We start from the raw sequence: 19,592 nt of genomic DNA, 5'->3' as shown, positions 1-19,592 counted from the left end.
TGTTGAGATGAGAATCTCCTGGTTCTCAGAATAGGTATAGCACAAACCGTGGCAGTGCTGAGCCCGGCTTTATTCCACTACTTCTATGATACCTGGAATGACTCTCCGTCCTGAACTGTAATCACTCTTCTGGACATCGGTACCTTAGTTTCATATCCATTTAGCTCTGTGCACTTCTGCTGATACTGCCAAGAAAAACGCATAATTGTATTAGTTCCTTGAATATTGGCTTTCTTGACTGTATCTATCCACTGAAAAAAATACTGCTGGAATAAATAGAGCCCACCAAAAGCTGACCAGAATCAGGAGATTCCTATCCACCACGCTGGGTGTCAGATCAACTCTTAGCAAGGAAATGGTGCATTGTAGAAATGTGTTGCAAAACTGGAAAGTTATGAAATAGACTGATATTTTTAACAAAGTGCTTGGCTGTAAATCATTTGGTAAACATCATCACGTCTTTACACAATAAGATAGAAATATTAAGCAAAATATTTCATCTGTGTTGCAGAATTTAAGTTGCAATATAAACAAGCTTGTTAAAAGGTTTTGAATTGTGAGGGAGAATAGCTGGAAAAGAGAAAGTAATTAAAATACATGCTGTTTTCCATATCTAACTTACTACAGAATGATTTCTAGGCCAAAAAATACGTTGCTGAGCTGAGCTTGTGCTTTGAAGCCACAGAAAGAAATGGAGTTCACATACCAGAATAGTTAGTCCCAGCCAGTTTCTGTCTCCAGCATATCAGCTCATAAAATTTCCCGTCTTTTTGCAATAGTAATAACACAGCATATTCTTCAAGTATTAGATTGAACAGGAAAACTCAGATGTTTCAGGCCAAATTTTCTACACACGAAAAATATGAACCCAGTTAGTAAGTGTATATCTGGAATTCTGCTCACTATATAATCTATATTGCTATCTTAGAAGTTTTCTTGTATGTACAAATTTTGCAGGTTTCTTCATATCCCCCAATACGGTAAGCAAGTATGTAAGTTTGGGTGTATGTTCTCCCCTTGGCTTTAATAAGGGTACTTGTGCATGTAAAGCTATATACCCCACTTTTGTGAGATAGCAAGCTCAGAAGCAACTTTTGATATTCAGGCAGGAACTTTTGCACAGGATGTGCATAAAAATGGGTAATCTAGTTAGTCATTTTGCACTTAATTCAGGAAATGTGATATAGTCCATATTTTTAGTGGCTTTCAAGCTGCAAAGTGGAGCAAGGAAGGTTATATTTGAAATTGGACTGCGGCTTTAAAAAGTGGTAGCAATAGAAGGAACAAGGTGAAGCAGTTGGGGGTCTAAACTTTATTTTTCCCTGAAGTATGACTTTATTAAAAAGTAAGTCTTTGGTTTGGGCCAATCTCCAGAAAAGTTATTTTGACTTCTGTGCTCCTTGCAATTTGTTAACATGTGACCAACATTTGACATGTCAAATTGTAAGAGAGAATGTTGCTAATAACATAAATTCTCTTACACTCTTTTTTTCCCCACAAATTTCTTTAATTGCACTTGCAAGGAATGAACAGTTTTACCAAGCTATCTCAAAAGAACTCAGATTTTTCTTTAGAGCTTCTGTCTGATTATTGTAGCACAAAACTTCAATCGTGGTTGAATTCTTTGGATCCTCCTACCACATACCCAGTAACTGAGACTGATAGAGCTCATTTTCATGTTGCATTTTTCTCATATGTTCAAGTAACTTCCTCTTCATTTGAAGAAGATCGAGGTGCCCATCTTTGTCACCTTGGAGACGTCTTTCCCCTGGAGTGCRGGCTTTTCAGTAAAGTACAGAACCACTCTCCAACCTGCCTTTTTATCAACGGACATGGACAAAAGTACCGCTTTGCTGAACTGGGGCTGCTAAAGGGACAGGGGTTGGATTACTGCTGGCGAATATTGTATGTGCAGATGAGTGGTGTTGCAGTAAACTTAAAATTATCTTCCCTCCTTTCCTTTCAGGCACTGGGTCGGTTGGGTTAGGATTTCCTCGATGATGTTACAGTGGTGCAAAGATTTAACATGACGTCCCATCATACTTTATTTCAATCCTAGGCCACTTCTGGTTTTAATCATATCGTTGTGTCGCATATGTGAGCGAGTTTCTGGAAGTGCTGGAACTCTGACCCTGGCAAGGTTTTGACTGATGCCCTTTGGCAATATTGATATTCCAGTCCATTCTCTCACATAGAGTTCTTTTTCTTAAAAAGAAAAAGGGGGGGGGGGGAAGGCTGCTTCTTAGGATTCAAGTTTGAACAAGCTGTACTGTGTTTATTCTTCGTCAAATGAGCCATGAGAGAGGGCCAGCGAAAGGCTAAAATGATAGGTAAATGGTTGGGGGCCTTAAAAGACGATAAGTAAACCCTCTTTGTATCGTCTTAGTGCTGTTACAAATTTCCAAAGAGAAATTATTGCTAATGTGTTGGTATTAGTTCTCCTATTGCCTGATTAAGTAGTTTATAACCTTATGGTGAGACGACAGGCTGCTAGTTACTTCTTTCCCAGTGAAATATAGCCTGACATTCAAAACCAGAGGCCTGTGTTTGCCAGGTCTTTCTCCATAAGAGAGATCCTAATCTCAGCAAGATAAACTGCCTAAATAGAAGCTGATGAAAGAGCAGTCCGGAGAGTGGCTTTGCTCTAACTGTTTTACAGTGCTGTGCTTGAGGACAATTCTGTACTTGTATCCTTAGGGAAGTTAGTCAAAGAGCTGAAGTTTTAGGTGTTTTCAGAATTGTATTAACCTTGGTTTTTCCATTAATTTCTGCTCCATGCTTGCATATTCATGTTCATTTTGTACTTGGGAGAAATTATGGAGAAAGGGTTAAGAGCAAGCTTGCTCTTCATCTGTTTTAAATCCATGAATGTGAGCCCCTGTGCTGTTTCTAGGTTTCAGATTACTCTCTGTGATTTATAGGAATAGGCTGTTCTCCACAAGTTGAAATCCCGTGTGTTCCTCCACCATTGTAAAACAACAAATCTTTGCGAATGCTTCTACTTTCAAAAGTTATAGTTTCGATCTACATTTGTAACTTTGTGTGTGTGTGTGTGTGATGGCATTGAAATGGGAAGTAAAGTGCCCTTGTCCTGATGCTATCCAGTCAAGGTTTTTCAGTGCTTTTCACTGCAGCTTGCACACGCTGTAGCAACACCCTTGTGTTTATGGTCTTCTATCGCTTTATTTTTGGAGGATACACCCAGTAAAAAGTGCAGCTGTAGGCAGACACTTATATCATTCTGCATAAGTTGCATCCAAAGCCCCTACAGAGCTGGCAGGCCAAAAACTAGGATGACCTAACAGTCCATGCGGTTCTACTGGCTTGTGATGTTTCTTGGGGTAAATCAGCATAGAATTTGGGCTCGTATATTTTTTTGTGTTGATTTCTGTGGGGGTATTACGGGGKTTTTTTTATTATTATTAATTTCTCTTAACATGTAATCATGATATAGTATGAGTTCAGAATATATAGATCAAAATAAACAGCTTCACAGCAGTTGCACCCATCTTCTCTTTTCGTTATTAAATGGCAGGAGAATTTGCCAATCTTTGCCATAGTAGAAAACAGCGTGGGAAAATGTTGAGGATTTCTGATGATCACTGTTTTGGATTACCACTAATTTTGGTAAGGTAAATATGCCCATTCAGGTCATTGGCCTTTTCCTTTCAGATATTTTTCCTGCTGTATTTCCTGTTACTGTAACAGGCGGGCTGTTTTATTTTGTCAGTCAGAACTGTGTATTTATTGCCTTGTGTCTAGAACAGCTGAGATACTCTCTAAATGTAGCTGCTTTGCCCTGGTGGAGTAGCATGAAGCTGCAAGGGTGTATGCATGAATCTGACCTCTTCTCTGTAATTTGTTTTATGAAGAAAAAAAGGCCTTTTTTCTATCTACTTGCTGTTATTTAAAAATACATGTGTTACTGAGGTGAGGAAAAAACTGAAGGAGGTTCTGGCTGAAGCCATTGTTAAATAAGGTTAAGTAGCAATGCAGTATTTTTTGATCTTCCATGAATCCCCTATGGACTGCTTCAGTAGTTGATCTAATAAAAGCTTATTTCTTTTGTCTCAAAGCAAAAGGTTAAGTAAAATTGTAATAGTAGTAGTGTTAGTAGGGTTTCTGTTCCATGATGAGTCTTAACTGAGACATGGAATACAGCATATTTTAAGTTAGCATATTAAAGTATTATACAAAGTGGAAACAAATAACTGAAACTTAATGAGTCTTGATCATAGTTTTGATGTCGTTACATCTCATACTTGATCTTAGACATCTTTATATACAGGTTGTGTATGGTGTATATTTTGGCAATGCGATTTAAGCTAAATAGAAAAGCTGAACTCAGACATGAGTTTGCAGTGCTCTTGCAGCTCCCTAGGACAAATGCAACAAAGAGCTAGTTTGCAGTGTTAATGACTTGTTGAGCATAAGCATAAGCAGTGTAATGTAAGTCAGTTTAATATTCAAAGGTTATTTTAGCCTTAATACACCAACAATAGCAAGACAAGTACCATAGGCGGTATGTTTGCTTCTTCCTAGCATCACTGATTTTAGCCCGGTATATCCTTGTATAATTCAGAGCCCTGAAAGACAAACTCTGCAAAAACTTTTTTTTTTTTTTAAACTGTAAAGCATGCTCTTAGCCAGACACTGCAAAATAATAATATTCATGGTTTTCCTCAAGCAATGAACCACAGCTCTATTGTATTCTGCCTTCGACTTCTATAGCAAAGGTTTAACTTGTCAGACTGTGTCCGTAAGAGAACGCCATGCATTATTATTTACTTATCTGTCATCTCGTTTGTGGGTAGTTACTTTCAGATTGCTTGGCCTTGAAACCATGTAAAAAAAGCAACTACCTTCTGACTCAACATGATGCGGGGTGAAGAGCTGAGTAAAAGCTCCCTGTGATTTGATACAGGGTAATTCACCGCAGTGGGGAAAGGACAGCCAGTTCTGACAAAACGAGAACAAGTTTGTGTATTTGTCCTACGTTCCAACTGGGACATTTCAGTGCCTTCCAAAAATTGTTTTGTTCTCATTTTTTAACGTCTTTTGTAGGGCTCTTCATGCCCTGGTAACGGCCAAAAGTGAAAACAGAATGGTCAAAATATATAGCAGAGATCGTTCAGGAGGTGCAAGAAATACCATGAATTTGCTCTTCCCTGATTTCAACACAAACTTTTATGCCAAGGGTTACGTGATCTTAGCTAGCATCGCTAGGGGCAGAACGCTAGTGAAATCACTGATACTACCTCTGTTTACCCTAGCATAGCATTAGGCCCCAAAATGTATATGTGATCTTTATTACAGATACAGAAATTTCTGTGTGTTGTTTCTGGAAGTACTGTACAGTTAAATGTTCCCCCAAAAGAGGTAAACCTATGTCAGCCTTGAGCTCCAAGAGGAGTCCTGTCCTGTTTAGCTGGCGAACCCAGAGCCTTGGGGAGGGACAGCTGGGGGTGAGCAGGGCTCGGCACGCGGGAAAGCGCTGCATCCAGTGTTGCCTTTATCTTGCTTGTCCTCTGTCCAGGCTCTTGGTATCACACAAATGTCTTGCAGAAAGCTGTTCTTGAAAATTCTGTTGTAAAATACAGTTATGGCAATACAGTCGTAGTGCAGCAATATAGACTTTGTACTTCGGATGAGTTATAAAGCCAAGGCTCCTGTATCTTTGTGTTTTGTACCAGAAAAACAGCTTCCAAAAACTTCTGTCCTTTGGGTCACTTCTTGCTGATCCCATTAGTTATTATTTCTACCTTTGTTTACTCCAAATCAGCAGTCTTGAGTCTTTCCCTTTTCAGGCCTGCATTTACATACTCATTTTAAGTTGCCTTCATTTGAGCATATTTTTAAAGACTAGACTGAATAGTTCTATTTTCCCCAGTCACTCCAAGTCTCAAATTGCCCTTAATGCCTTGAGCAAGTCAAGAGGTATGCTTTCACTTGTTTTCTCCTTTGGTATTAGCCTCCACCTCGTGCTTCCCCGCTGCCCTTGAACGTGTCCCGGGTGACCACGGCAGAGCTCTGCGTTCTTCCTGGCCTGCTGACTGCAGCCAGCTGCCATCCCGCAGCTGGGCTCCCCGGGCAGGCGGAAAGCCAGAGCGCCTGCCTTTCTCCAGCTCCGAGCCCACGTGGCACCCTGCCCCACCAGGCCACCCAGCTGGAAGGGGGGGAGATCGCATCACCCCAGAGAGTTGGGGTTGCTGAGCTGCACCCCACAGGGAGCCTACGTCTTGCTCCACTTGCATGCCATTTTACAGTGGCGTGACTATGAAAAACCTATGCTGTTTTTTCATTCTAAAACACCTTTTACTAGTAAGTACGCTATTTTTATTATTAGCTGGCCAAATTAAAACATCATAATCCTCCAAAGGCAATAGTGTTTTTTTTAGCTTGGTGCTACACCCCGGCTATTAAAAATCTATAAACCAAGCTAAACAAGATTATCTGTAGAGAAGAGAGGTGTAAGGATTGCTAGAACGACATGAATGGAGCTCTGACTTAAGCCCATGATTTTTCAAGGAGAGAAATGTGAAAGCTGGTGTAAAATAAATTTAAAATCCATTAAAAGAGGAAGGTGGAACTAAAATTACATACTTTAAACCAAAAAAAGATCTACTACAAGTAGGTGGGAGAATACAGTGCAGGGAGGAGCTTACAAATATTAATTCAGTTTTTTAAGCTTATTCCCTTGGGCTATGTCCACATTCAGGCAATAATAACCAAAATGCTTACTGGCTGAAATGCTCACCAAAAGAGTGAATTTGATGTTACTCTTGCTGAGTTATTCTTGCAGAGCAATTTTTGAATTTATAATCACTAATAATCCCATGGGAGATCAGCTTCTGCATTCCCCTAAATGRGGAGCAGAAATTATATTGCGGGATATGCGTTTAGGCAAAGCAGCTTGTATTTTTAAAATTAAACCCTTGAAACAAACTATTCGTATGTAAACTACAAGCCAAAACAATCTTCTTAGAAATCATTTGCTGTTGATATTGAGTTATTCAGTGCTTAGATGAACAAATGCATTTGACAAAATTTTAACTGTTCAAGAACAATTTGCAAGCACAAGCAAGCGCGAAAGGAGACATAAATCTTTCATAATTAGATTACTTATTTGCCTATAAGTACTAGAAAACCTTTGACTGTTAAGACCGAAGAAGTTTTAAAATCTGGCTTACCTGTTATTCATGATTCCCCTTGTTTTATATATAGTATCTATTATTTGCATTTAAACCAAGTGAAGACCCTGGAGGTATTGAGTGTGGGGATAGACGACTTCATTTCATTTGAGGTGTTACCAGTTTCTAATTTTACTTTCGTGAATGGATGGGAAGGCCAGATGGAAAACTCTAGAAAAGAATGTTTTCCCTTAAAAATAAAAACATTCATATATTTGAAAATGTTACGGGAGGATTTTTGTAAACATTAAGCTTGGCTGAAGCCCATTTAATAAAACTTAGGTTTTGTAACTGGTTTGCTCAAGTGTCATTATACTTTTCTGACGCTTCAGGGCAGCTCTTACTCATTTGTCCTTAAGGTGCTTTTAGAGAATCCTCTATGGGTGATGAGGGTATTTTACTGAGAGCTCCGAATAAACAGATCCTAATGATGGCTGCAAAAGTACATCAGAAATGAACAGCAATTGCTGAGATCCAGCACCAAACCCCGCGAGGAAGCTGGGCAGCGCGCGTGACCAGTGCTTCGGATTTTATTCCTGGGTGCGGTGATCAAGCAGTCCCTGTTGCAGAGTACGCAGGCATGCAACCTAATCCGCTTCAGCTCATCACATTTAAAATGTGGCCCAATACCAAGAGACTCCCGTCAGGTATAATGTGTAGGAAATGACAGAATGTGTGAAAAGACAGGAATAACCTTGAGCCACAGCAAATTCTATACCAAAAGCCTCTGGAGAACTAATGATGAAAGATTTCATTAGACTTAAATGCACTAATGAAATGGCTTAATGTAGTTATTCTGAATCTCTTCCACCAGATTTTGTTACAAGGAATGATTTTCAATGCTGAAATGGAAAATATATTTCAGTTCACATGCAAAGCATGTTATTAAAATCTGATGTGTTAAAGATAAAGTTCAAGTCTAAATAATGATTAGTGCCAAAAACTTCAGGCCAACCGACTTCAGCCTTCGTTCTCAATACTTTAGCTCTGTCTTAAGTCAGAAATTTAAGACGACTGCAGAGAATTTAAATATGTTTGAAAACTGAGCTTGACTTCAAATCAGTGTTAGGCTTACTGAGAAACGGGCATTTTGTAAAAGATGTTATAAATCTGTGGCTCTCTCCTACTGAGTTTTTGTTCTTGCTAAGCTCATTCTGAATAGACAGTGCGGACCTTTTAACTCAGATAATATCAGTGTCCATATACGTTGGGAGGTCTGTGCCAGACATTATAGTCCTGATAATAAAATGTTTTACAAATGAACAAAAATAGGTGTTATATACAGGAGATTAGCACCACCTTTCCTTTTCCTCATTGCTTTAATATTTGTGTTAACACTAAAGCAATATGTAGAACACCTTCTTAAAATGAGATGGTGAACAAACATCTAATGGAATTACTAAAGATTTGATATCAAGTTCAGGAGCATTGTAAGGACAATAAATGTTTCCAATTAGGAATTGTTTTTCATTTCTTAGGGACAAGCACAACACAGTGTCAGGGAATATGTTCTATGGGATGCCAACATTTATGTCATGGGGCAATGTATAAATCAACAAAAAGCAGGAAATTCAAAGTTTAGGTTGATGATCCATCCTACAGCCTGTATGACTATGAAAAACAGGCAAACAAAGGAATTACAGTGACATGAACTAAGGATAGTGTGTCAGCCTTAAATTTGGCACATCCTGTCTTTTTCCGGCTAAATATGACAACCTGTTTATTTTAATAAGGAATAAATAAGAGAAGTCTCTTATAAAAGTTGGCTTTCAACATATGTGTCAGTACACTACATGTTTGGATTTTGATTTCTAAAAACATGATGGCATATATGTAATGAAAAGAAGTGTGGCTCCTTGAATTCATCTTTAAATTCGTTTCTATATTTATTTAAGATGCCCATTATTATATTGAATAGAGTAATGTATGTGTTGAGGGACCAAATTCAATAATCTAATTTTTTTTGTTCTTTCATGAAAGARCTGTGTACTTCATAATACAGACTAACCTTAGAAACCTTAATTCACCCCACCCCACCCCACCCCAGTTGATATTTTCCTTGAAACACAGAACAACCAAACCATGTAACTGTTTGCTTCCTTTCTGTAAAACTACTTGGTTTTGGAATAAAGACAAGACACCTCCGTCCTGAGACCCATTTTCATCGTGGGACTGGGGAGCATCCCTCTGGGGTAGCCCTGCAGGTCCTTTCACAATAACCCAGCTCAGCAGCCTGAGCTGCAGATGGATGCTGGATCCTGTAACGTTCACTATGGCTGTCTGCAAACGTAGGACCAAGGAGTGAGTCATACCTTTCAAAATGTATTGAGGTTTTGGCTGGCTGAGTTGTTAAAAACATATATGTACTGCAATCAAATATACAAATGGCTCTATTGCAATGGTTTGGGGCAGTCATAATTATATAATAGCTTTCCAAGCAACCAAGAATGTCTGTAAAATTACCTTAAGTTCTCCAGCATGCTCGTTTCCTAATTAGGTGAAATGCCAGTTCCGACTTCTGATGGACTAATGAAGAGATCAGGTTTCCTCCAAATGGCTTGTTGTAGGCTAAGTACCCTAACAACAAAAGAGGGGAGGAAAAGCTAGTGATTTCTAATCATTTTATTCTGTCAGGGTTTGGGGGAGGGGGGTTTTCTTTTTTTCTTTTTGCAACATGGGTACTCAACACATTGCGTTATTGCAGCAGAGTTTCCTTATCCTAATTTTTTATGCTTTGAGGAGTGCCTGCATCAGGAAAAGATGACTTTTTCAGTGCACAGATGAAGCAAAATTTGTTTATAAGTGCCAGAATATAAATAATTAAGGTTTGTATTAAACTATTGGCCCTGCTACCACCAGGCTGGTTTTGTTACTGATCAGTTGTTGCACCTTCCTTAACCCTACTGGGTAATCCCTATGGATTCTGCCCATTTCGCTGTTCCAGTGGCAGCTTTAGAAGGTAACTCTGAGCATTCAAGCTCACTGGAAAGGTCACGTCATGTGCACTGTGCTGAAGATGATCTTCATGTCCTGTTCCTACAGAGAGAGAGGTTTATTGATAGCCAGTGAAAACTAGTAGCAGTTGGTTCAGTAAGGTGTGTAAGAGTTGTTGGGCTTGGTCCCAGCCTGTCGTCACAACAGATGCTTCTAATAATACGGCTGACGCCCAAATGAGCATTTGAACTTCAGGGGTCTTCCTGCCCCTCCCTGAGCTGGTCCTAAAACCAGCATAGGGGACCCTAAAATGTGCAGTGCTCTCATTGCAAAATTACGAGATATTACTTAAAAAGGGGGGGGAAAAACCTCCTTTTCTTCGGCAAAGCTCATGCTGGGATGTTGTCTGCTATCAGAAGCAGTAATGTTTAGCTTGATTTTACTGGCATAAAGCTACTTAAGTTTGTTCTTCAAGCACTAGACTGATGATTATTCATATCAATCAAATGGTGATGGACGGTCACTTCAGATGCAGCCGCTGTGAAATGAGCGGGCATGGTCAGACGCTAGGCCTGACAAGCATTCACGAGAGGAAAACGGCTTCATTAAAAGGGGGGGACAAAACCTTGTCTCTTGACCCTGTTGTTGATGCACTTATCAAACAAGCTTTCTACGAAAGTTAGGTAAAACCAAACTTGTAAAAAGTAGGGATTTCATTTGCAAGAGAGCCTCGCTCCCCCAGCTCCGTTGCAATACACGTGCTTTCCAGAGCGTCCCAGAGCCCGAGGAGGGAAAACCTCCCTGGTTCATAATCGCCCAGCTCGAGCACGAGCTGCTGTCCTGCACAGCCCTGCTTTATGCTGCCAGCAAGAGATGCTCACGAGTTTGCCTGGAGCTGGAGGATGAGGTCTGTGGCCCCCTCGGAGGTACGCCGCTGCCTATTTCTAGGAGCACTCCCCGATGATGCAATTTCCCTCCCTGCTCTTAAAGGTATTCATGAAAATAGTGCTCTGAGGATGATGATGGTGTACCGTGTGGCTCTTTGGGCTATAAACATGCTGTATGTCCCCACAGGTTACAGGCAGTCATTCCAACTTCTGGCATTAGGATGTCACAAGTGGTTGAACAAACAAATATTGCCAGTTAATGTTTAAGCTCTGTGTTTACTAAAGCGTTTGTTACCAGTTTGCAAAAGAGATCAAACAACTGTGAATCATAACCCTGGCTACTAATTAAATCCTTTATTCCCTTCACTCATTGCAGAAGCATTTAATCTCTGAGAATCAGGACAGCCTCTTGTGCAGAACAAGCTTTTATGGCATAAGCAGAAACAAGTTTACTGCGAGGTTTTCTACCAGGGTGCTAAATGTGAAGGAATAAAAAGAGAATATTAACTTTCCTTCCTGGCATAGAAGTTCACATTAGCACTGAACAATGATTGATTTTAAAATAGCTGCATTGGAAAGTCATTTTGGTGGTATAGTATTGTTGTTTTACTGAATGGTGAATACAATATTTATTATCCAGCTGTCTTGCTTATAGGTGAGACTCTTCATCTAGATAGAGACTGAGGAATTTGGTGAACTTTACTGGTGACCATGTGTCCCCATGAAAAATATTTTACTTAAAAATAATGGACTGTGAATGGACACACCAGAGGAAACAAGACACAGCAAAATACTACAAGCAGTTTTACTGCAATTGAAACTTATTTCTACTTGTCATAGGATGTTTTTATGTATATTTATATACAGTATGGATAAAATATATGTGCGTGAAAGTTGCACTCTGCACCCTTGATATTAATATCAAATTAAACAGCATTTATCCTTTTGGCTCTAACTCTGTGAAGCCAAATTTTACAACCCAGAACACTTACTTTCCCTCTGTTTATGTGGAAATTGTCCTAGTCCCTAGCAGCAAGATGATGCACCAAGAGATCACAAAATGAGAATACCATTACCTGTCACTAGGCTAACTCAGTTTGCTGGGAATCAGTCCAAAAAGGCAGCTGTCCCAGCTAAAAGGAGCGAATTTCCATTCTCATACCGTGAACCATGATCCTGCAGTCAGACCTGCATGAGTAAAGACCTGGACGGAGTCTCTCTGGGAGACTTCAGCAAGATAGCGAGAAGGAAGGGGCTTCCCATACAAATCCAATTGGAAATTCGGGGAATGGTGCATAGTTACTGAGGGGTGGTTATTTTATAGAAATGCACTAACAGTCTTAGTGATCCATAGACTTGTGCTGAAAAGCTGCATGTTATTAGTTTGAAAAGCAATCATATTTTACAGGGTATCTGGAGGAAATAATTTTTTTCCGTCATTGTTAAACTGGAACAACTTCTGTAAGGGAAAGAAAGGAGTTGAGAGGCAGTATCTACAAGCAGAAAATGAGAAGGGTTTGGGCGGGGGGGGTTGTTTTAGGGTGTTTTTTTTGTTTTGGTTGGATTTGAGGGTTGGGGGGGGGGAGAAAGCGATTTTCCCTCTGAAAAGAGTGAGCTCAGAAAGGGAACCCGTTGGCTGCACTTGCTGTGCCGTTCCAAAGACGGACATCCATCCACCATTTGCACAAGCAAAACTTCTGTTTGCTGGGAGAAAACTGTCAGGAGGAAGTGGGTGAATACTTGCTAAAATTTCACGTTTTAKTTAACTAAAGAGGACTGGGTAATACTGTGCTATGTCATACCAAGACCCATCCCATAGTGAGTACGAGTGCTGTCAGGTTCAATATAGGCAGAAAACGCTGCCTAGGAACACCTCCGTGTGCTGATCTGTCAGCATTGTTAATAGTAATTTATAAGGATAAAACATTTCGAATATCTACATAAGACCAGCTCTCCTTTTACTGCCAGTTCCCCTAACCCATCCCTAGAAGTCTACTTGGGAAGAAAGTTAAAAATACTCTATGTTTATACTTTTAAAATGAAAGAAACATTGTGCAATAAGGTCATTCAAACATGTCTTTATAAGAGTAATAATTGAGTGAGTAGAATAAATCATCAGCACGGATTATATGCTTGGTTTGGTATTTTAATGTTAAGAAGAAAAATCTGTCATTTTTACAAGCTCTAAAAAAAGAAAAATTTGAAGATATCCATTGTTCTTAATTAACTTTAAAATATAATTTAACTCAGAAACTATGACATCTGTTATTTTAAAGCACAAAGAGAAAATTCTTACTTTTTTTTTTTTTTTTTTTTAGTTCATATGTATGTGCATGAAAAAAGACATATTTGGTTAAAGACCTTCCAGATTATTTTGCCTTTATATATACTTACAGTTCATTTTGGGGATAAACATGTATGTAAATGTTGTATTCAGCTACCACAATATCATTTGTACTGCTTAACAGTCAACTACTCAAAAATCTTTAAATTGATCTTTTTATTATTTTTGAAAAACAAATTCTTGTAAGTGAAGGAACGTCTTACACAAGACTTGTTTGTAATATCGGTGTCTGACAGTAATATACAGCAATTCAACAGCTTGGTTTTTGAGAAGAGGCCAGGAAAGATGGGTGAAGGTTTACTTTGACCTAGGAAGAGGCTGATGTGAACACCACTTTTTACTGTGAAATGTATGCAATGCTAGCATAAATCAGATAAAATTCTGGATTTTCATAGCTTTCTTGGAAGGTGGGAAAGGTCACAATCTTAGTTTGTTTTGCTCATGGGATGAATTGCTGCTATTTGTTTTATGCATTCATTTGTTAGTGAAGCAGTTAGTGAAGGCCGTTATTTTTATTGCTTGGATAGAGATACTCTTTCACCACACTCATCTTCCCCCCTTTTCCCACAGGCTGCGAGAACACCACCGTGCTGCAATTAAAGTGATACGTAGGATGCAGTATTTTGTGGCAAAGAAGAAGTTTCAGGTGAGTTGTGAATAGAAAGCTCCTTTTCTAAATAAACCCTTTTATTCTCCTGATTCATTGTTTCTTTTAGGAGACTACCACATTTCATGTCAGTAATGGTGAGCTACACTCCCTGTTCTCTCCCTCCTTGAATAGGGTGGGTTTTTAGCAGCAGATTAGTCCACTGTGGATACACTGGGAATAGGGTAAACTCCTGAAATGCAGTCTGAATTAAAATGTTATTTTCTGCTAATGGACTTGACCTCTCACCTTCTGTTATCGCCGTCTCCTTCTTGCAATGCAAACAGTCTCATATGTCTCCGTTAATTCTGAGCTGGGCGTTACTGTCATGCCGAGTCAGGAGGACTGGAGATCAAAATGCTACTTCAGCCTTGGTTCTGTCTCTTCCTTGATGGTAATGAAGTCCTGATAAGAAACGGGGATGGAAATTTGTTAGTGTGTTGGAAGGTTTCTGCTTCCTCTGCCCTTGTCCCTGCTGCATAGGTAGGAGAGCTCCTTCACAGTTTGTGTGATAATCAGTTCTCTTTGCTCCTGTAGCCGTCACTGATACAAGTTTCCTGTGTCTCACTCCACTTGCTGCGATGTTGTGATACCATAAGCATTTAACAGTAGCTAATTAACTTTGTTGCCTGGTCTGAATAAAAATTTGTGCCTGCAAACTTTCTAAGAATGTGGTTTTTAAATCAATGTAATTAATCTAGAAAAAAAAAAAACCATGTGTCAACAGCTTTCAGATTGATTTAAACCAGATGAATATATAAATAAGAAATATATTACTTTACTTAAAATGAATTAATAAGGGACAATCCCTGGAGAACAGGCTTCACAACTGAAAATGCAAAGAAACAGAGTAGCTTAACTGCCCGTATCTATTTTCAAACATGACCTCGACACTGGTACTCACAATAGATTAAAGGCAGAAAAGTTTATTACTCTACACCATGCCAAAAAAAAAAAAGAGGAGCAGGGGTCCTTCTTCCCTGAAGTATTTGAAGGGCACAGAGGTTAGGAGCAAAAAAGATGCTGATGATTAACAATCTGGGAGAGTGTCATTTTTTATAAGATGATGCTTGCTTGTGGCTTCAGAACTTGGACTCTGACTTCATTGAAATTTAGAAGAATTGCCTGAATTCTTTAGCAATCATCTATTTTTAATCTTTAAAATTGGTGAGCTAGTTTGTAGCTAAGCTTGCCTGACCTTATAAGAATTTTCTTTCAGTTATGTRTGATGTATTCAGACTGGTACCATTTAGGCTTAAATCTTCCATGACAGGGGTTCTCTTGGATGGAGCGCTTTCAGAAAGTTTCTGCTAGCACATTTCACCTGTTGTTTTTATTAGACTAAAATTAAGAAAGACACAGTGTTCGGACTGCTTGAAAATAATTTTGGCAGTCATTTTGTTGAGAACTCCTTAACACTTGGTGGTCAGGAGCTGTAACTTAGAAGGGGGTGTGACCCACTCCAATGATATGTCCATTGCTGCCCAGTGAAGAACAGCCCAAAAGTGGCCAGTTACATTAAACTTTAATTTACTCTCATTCTAAAACCTGACTGTGATCCTTTGGTCTGTAGTAATTACTGAATCATTGCTCTCATAAATTCAGATCATAAAATATTTGCCATGGTATTAACTAAATTACTTAGAAACAAGAATTCTACACATTATATATCTACCTCCCAAGTGGGATTTGTCAAAAACAGATTTGGAAAATGCCTGAACGCTCTGTGCAACATTATCCACCTGGCAAATAAACGAAACTCCCCTGCGGCAGATGACTTGATAGAAGCTGAAAAAGCATTTGACGGAATAGAATGGGACTATTCAGTTCATGCTTAAAACTTGTTTGTACTCAGTATCCCGTTTGCTAATCTGGCTTCTCAGTTGTACTCTACACTTTCTCATCTGCAAAAGACCTCTTCCTGGCCATCTACAAAATCCCTCAACAAGGTTGTCTCTTATCCTTTTTAGCCGTCTTTATTCTTCCTGAGCTATTAATATTAGCTGTTAACGATGAACTAAAAATTTAAATTAAGCTGAAGTGAAGTACATCTCAAGTCACTACTGCATACAAATATGTAGCTGTTTCTGTCAGAAGCAGAATCTTCCAAAGAGAATTTATAGGGAGATATCCGATACGTCTGCATAATCTCTGAACACAAGGTTATAACTGAGTTTAAAAATTCTGCGAGCACTGAAGGTACAGTTTTCAAAAGCACCTGAGTAACTTAATGCACAAAGTCACCTTGAAATTCTAGCCATAAGATGCTTTTGAAAATCTCTCCCGTAATGAGGAGATAACTGCTATCGTTATTCTTCCCTCACATGGATGTTGTAAATCTACTTTGTTCTATTGTATGCACATAAAATAGTCATAAGAAATTAAAATGTTTAAACATGTGCCAAGTAATGACTATACAGTTTCTATTAACCAGTGCAACACAGTATCTAAAAGTAAAGTAAAGCAGAATATGCATTCTTAAAGGCTAATCTTTAAGAGTTTAAGAGGTCTATATAGAAGCTGTTCTCTGGCAGATCCTTATGCACATGGATACAGCTATGATTCTAAATTCTCTGGCAGATACTTTACTTCTGAGCTTRTTGTGTTTATGTGAAAAGTGTCTTCCTAACAGAAAATTCAGATTTTTTCTATGAATATTGATAAACCAAGTAATTTCAGCTGAAGTCCATTGGACTATTTCTGCTTAAAATTAGCTGGAACATAAATAGTTGCAAGGTTAGCAGTCAAAGGAGTGTGGGTTTTTGTTTTTTTTTTTTTAAACATGCCTCCAGAGCTTCTGGGAGGGGAAGCATAGGAAGGAAAAGAAGATTTTCCAAAATAGGTCCCACTTCAACATGGTTCTTATAGTAGATCAGCTGTTTGCAAGATACGCCTGTATGCCTAATTTTGCGTAGATACCTTTTTTTCTTTTTTTGAGAGATCAATGAATAACAGATGGTGATGGCACCACAAGGGCAAATGTCTGCTAGAAAGCACAGACTTCCTGTTTGAAAATAAAACAAACTTAAAAAGAGAAACCAAACAGGGATACAAGGACATTTCAGAGGACATGAAAAATAATACTGTGTGTAACATCCACATGTCCATCATTTCCTCTTTGAAAGAAGCAGAGAAATGTATGCTACATTTTGAAGTCCAGGGTTGGATATAGTCCATATGATGATGTCCATATAAGAAGCCAGCATAACATTCTGAAGAGTGGATACCATTTTTATGAATGTGTTTATGCTCTTGTAAAGGGGCTATAACACTCCAGCAAAGTCTGTAGGGTTGTTTTTAACTATGTAGGAAAGGTCATTCTCCTTCTACTAGTAGTCAACACAAGCATCCTTTCCTTTCAGTACTGGGGTGCTGAAGAACCCTAGGGTGTCACTGCTGAGGAACGGTTCCATAAATTATAGGGAAAACAGTACTTAGAAAATAGTGATTTTCTAGGTTTTGTTCACCCCTCCTACATAAGAATGAATTGCACATATTGGGGATAAGTCAGATGTCTTCAGCACAGTCTAATTCATTTACCTTATAACTGAATTTCAGGAAGCATTTTTACCATACTTGGTTATTTCCATTAGGTGAATTCATGGGTGAATAATCTTTGTCTTCCAATTAAGAAGGTTTCTAAGTTTCTTAAGACTTATGCATATGCATACAACTATGATATCTATCACAGATCCAGAGACCAGGGATTTGAGCTGATTTCCCATTGTCATTTTGAAAGATTTTGAAAGATTTTTTTTCCTTCTATGTACATTCTTCTCTTCCTGTTGAGTTAATCAGTTTTCTTCTGAAATATTTTTTTATTTTGTGTTGAGCTCTTCACCATGACAAATATTCTATACATAACATAAACTAAAAATACAGCTTGTAGTTCCACTGATAACATGAGTAACTGTTGCCTGGTCTGTAACGATGTCACCGGAAACTCATGCATTTATAGCCTTATAATTCATCATCTTATGTAATTATTTGTCACGGGTATGAATCATGAATTCAGTGTGTAATCTTCTATAATCTCGGCACTGAGCTCTAGCAAACAATGTAGTTGAAAGTGTCCTGTGCATCAAAGGTTATTATACCCATTTTATTTGGCTGTTGTTTGGTTACATTTCCCAGAAATTCCCCTTGCGTTGATTCCTGTCTCCCTTTCCCCGATCTGACTCTTGGAGAAATTGTCTGTGCACGCAGCTACTAGGGAACAATATGCAGCTGTGCACATATTTAATGTTTGTCCTTGGCTTTTGTGCCTTTTGCAAGCTGTCTTTTTGTGTATGATGGGGGAAATTCTAACTCATTTAAGGTGATTTTTTGCTGTGACTATGGGTTAAATAGCAGAGGGGTGAACGAAGTTCGGGAAAGCTGTGGGGCTGGTTTCCACATTTGTTTCTTCAGTAGTCATCCCTTGGCTATTGCAGTTATTTCCTTTTACAAAACAAAGTTTTTTGTTGTCATCATCAGCATCATGAGTATTTTCTCTTGAAGGATCAGCTTTCAAGATGAAGTTATTGCAGAATAAGCAGTACTGACTATTAAATACCCCTTCCTACTTGGAAATTAAACTTCATTCTACATATTCCAGGCTTTCAGCTTTGCCATGCTTTAAAGAGAGAGAGGCAGCCTGGTAAATGAAAAACAGGCAGTAACTTACCTAGTCTGTCTATCGTCAGACACCTGCATTGGAGTATGAGGAATTCAGGATGAGGCACAGTGTACTTATTCTTACTAAACTGCTTTTCTGAATCTGGAATTTTCAAGCTGGTCTCATCAGATTTGTCTCTSTTTATTGTACAATCATAATCCAAGAAATCACGTTTGTGATAGCACCATGTTTATAGTACTAGACCATGGACAAGACTTACAGGCTTATGCCATCACTGAATCATGCTGCTTTTTCTGTGGATGTTAGTTATAATTTCAGTGTGTGTATGAGAGTGTATGTAAGCAATTAGGTTTCTTGTGAATTCTTCTGTGTGCTTTTTGGTCAAATTGAAATTCTTATTCCGTTTAGCTCTGCCATTAGAGAGTATCTCAGAATCACTCAAGGTTGGCAGTTGGCTTTTGGGAATCTGGCAAACTGAAAGAAAATTTGCAAAATGAAGTGGTACTTAACTGAAAAAGTAAATATATGGAGAAAGAGTTTTAAAAATGAAGTGATATATGCTGGTAATTTGTTAAGTATGTGCAAAAAGAAAGAAAAATGACAGGAGATTAACAAAACTGTTATTTAGATGAAGAACATGGATATGTAGAAGATCAACAGATTTTGAAACAGCTGAAAGATGAAATTGCTTCACCTCCCTATTCCACCTGAATTGTAGGCTGGCATAGACCTTTGTACTCTAAGGTCAGGCTGAATTAATGTGCAGCCTTTCTATTGTTCCTCGGCAGAGAGGTGAATTGCACCCGAAGCGAAAACCTGTTTAGAACTACTGTGCAAAGAAACTTGCACTCCAAAGACACTGAGTAATCTGGGAACCAACCTGTGTCCAGAATAGGTCATTTAAATGCTTCATCTTTGTAAGCGTGCTCTTGCTTTTAAAAGGCTATTGTGATAGTAATAAAGGTGACTGTAA

The 19,592-nt window shown here is 38.7% G+C and overlaps 1 protein-coding gene across 1 annotated transcript in view; it reads left to right on the top strand.

Annotated features, from left to right (window-relative positions):
• Positions 1-19,592, top strand: part of KCNQ1 (potassium voltage-gated channel subfamily Q member 1) — a 375,825-nt gene that overhangs the window by 241,097 nt on the left and 115,136 nt on the right. Inside the window, exon 14 of the mRNA XM_026078855.1 lies at positions 13,926-14,001. Coding sequence (XP_025934640.1) covers positions 13,926-14,001 — 76 coding nt within the window. The remainder of the gene's footprint in view (positions 1-13,925; positions 14,002-19,592) is intronic.

Source organism: Apteryx rowi, unplaced genomic scaffold (genome assembly GCF_003343035.1).
Source record: "Apteryx rowi isolate R43461 unplaced genomic scaffold, aptRow1 scaffold_49, whole genome shotgun sequence".
NCBI classification, from domain to species: Eukaryota; Metazoa; Chordata; class Aves; order Apterygiformes; family Apterygidae; genus Apteryx; species Apteryx rowi.
This window is presented reverse-complemented; position numbering and strand designations above follow the sequence as displayed.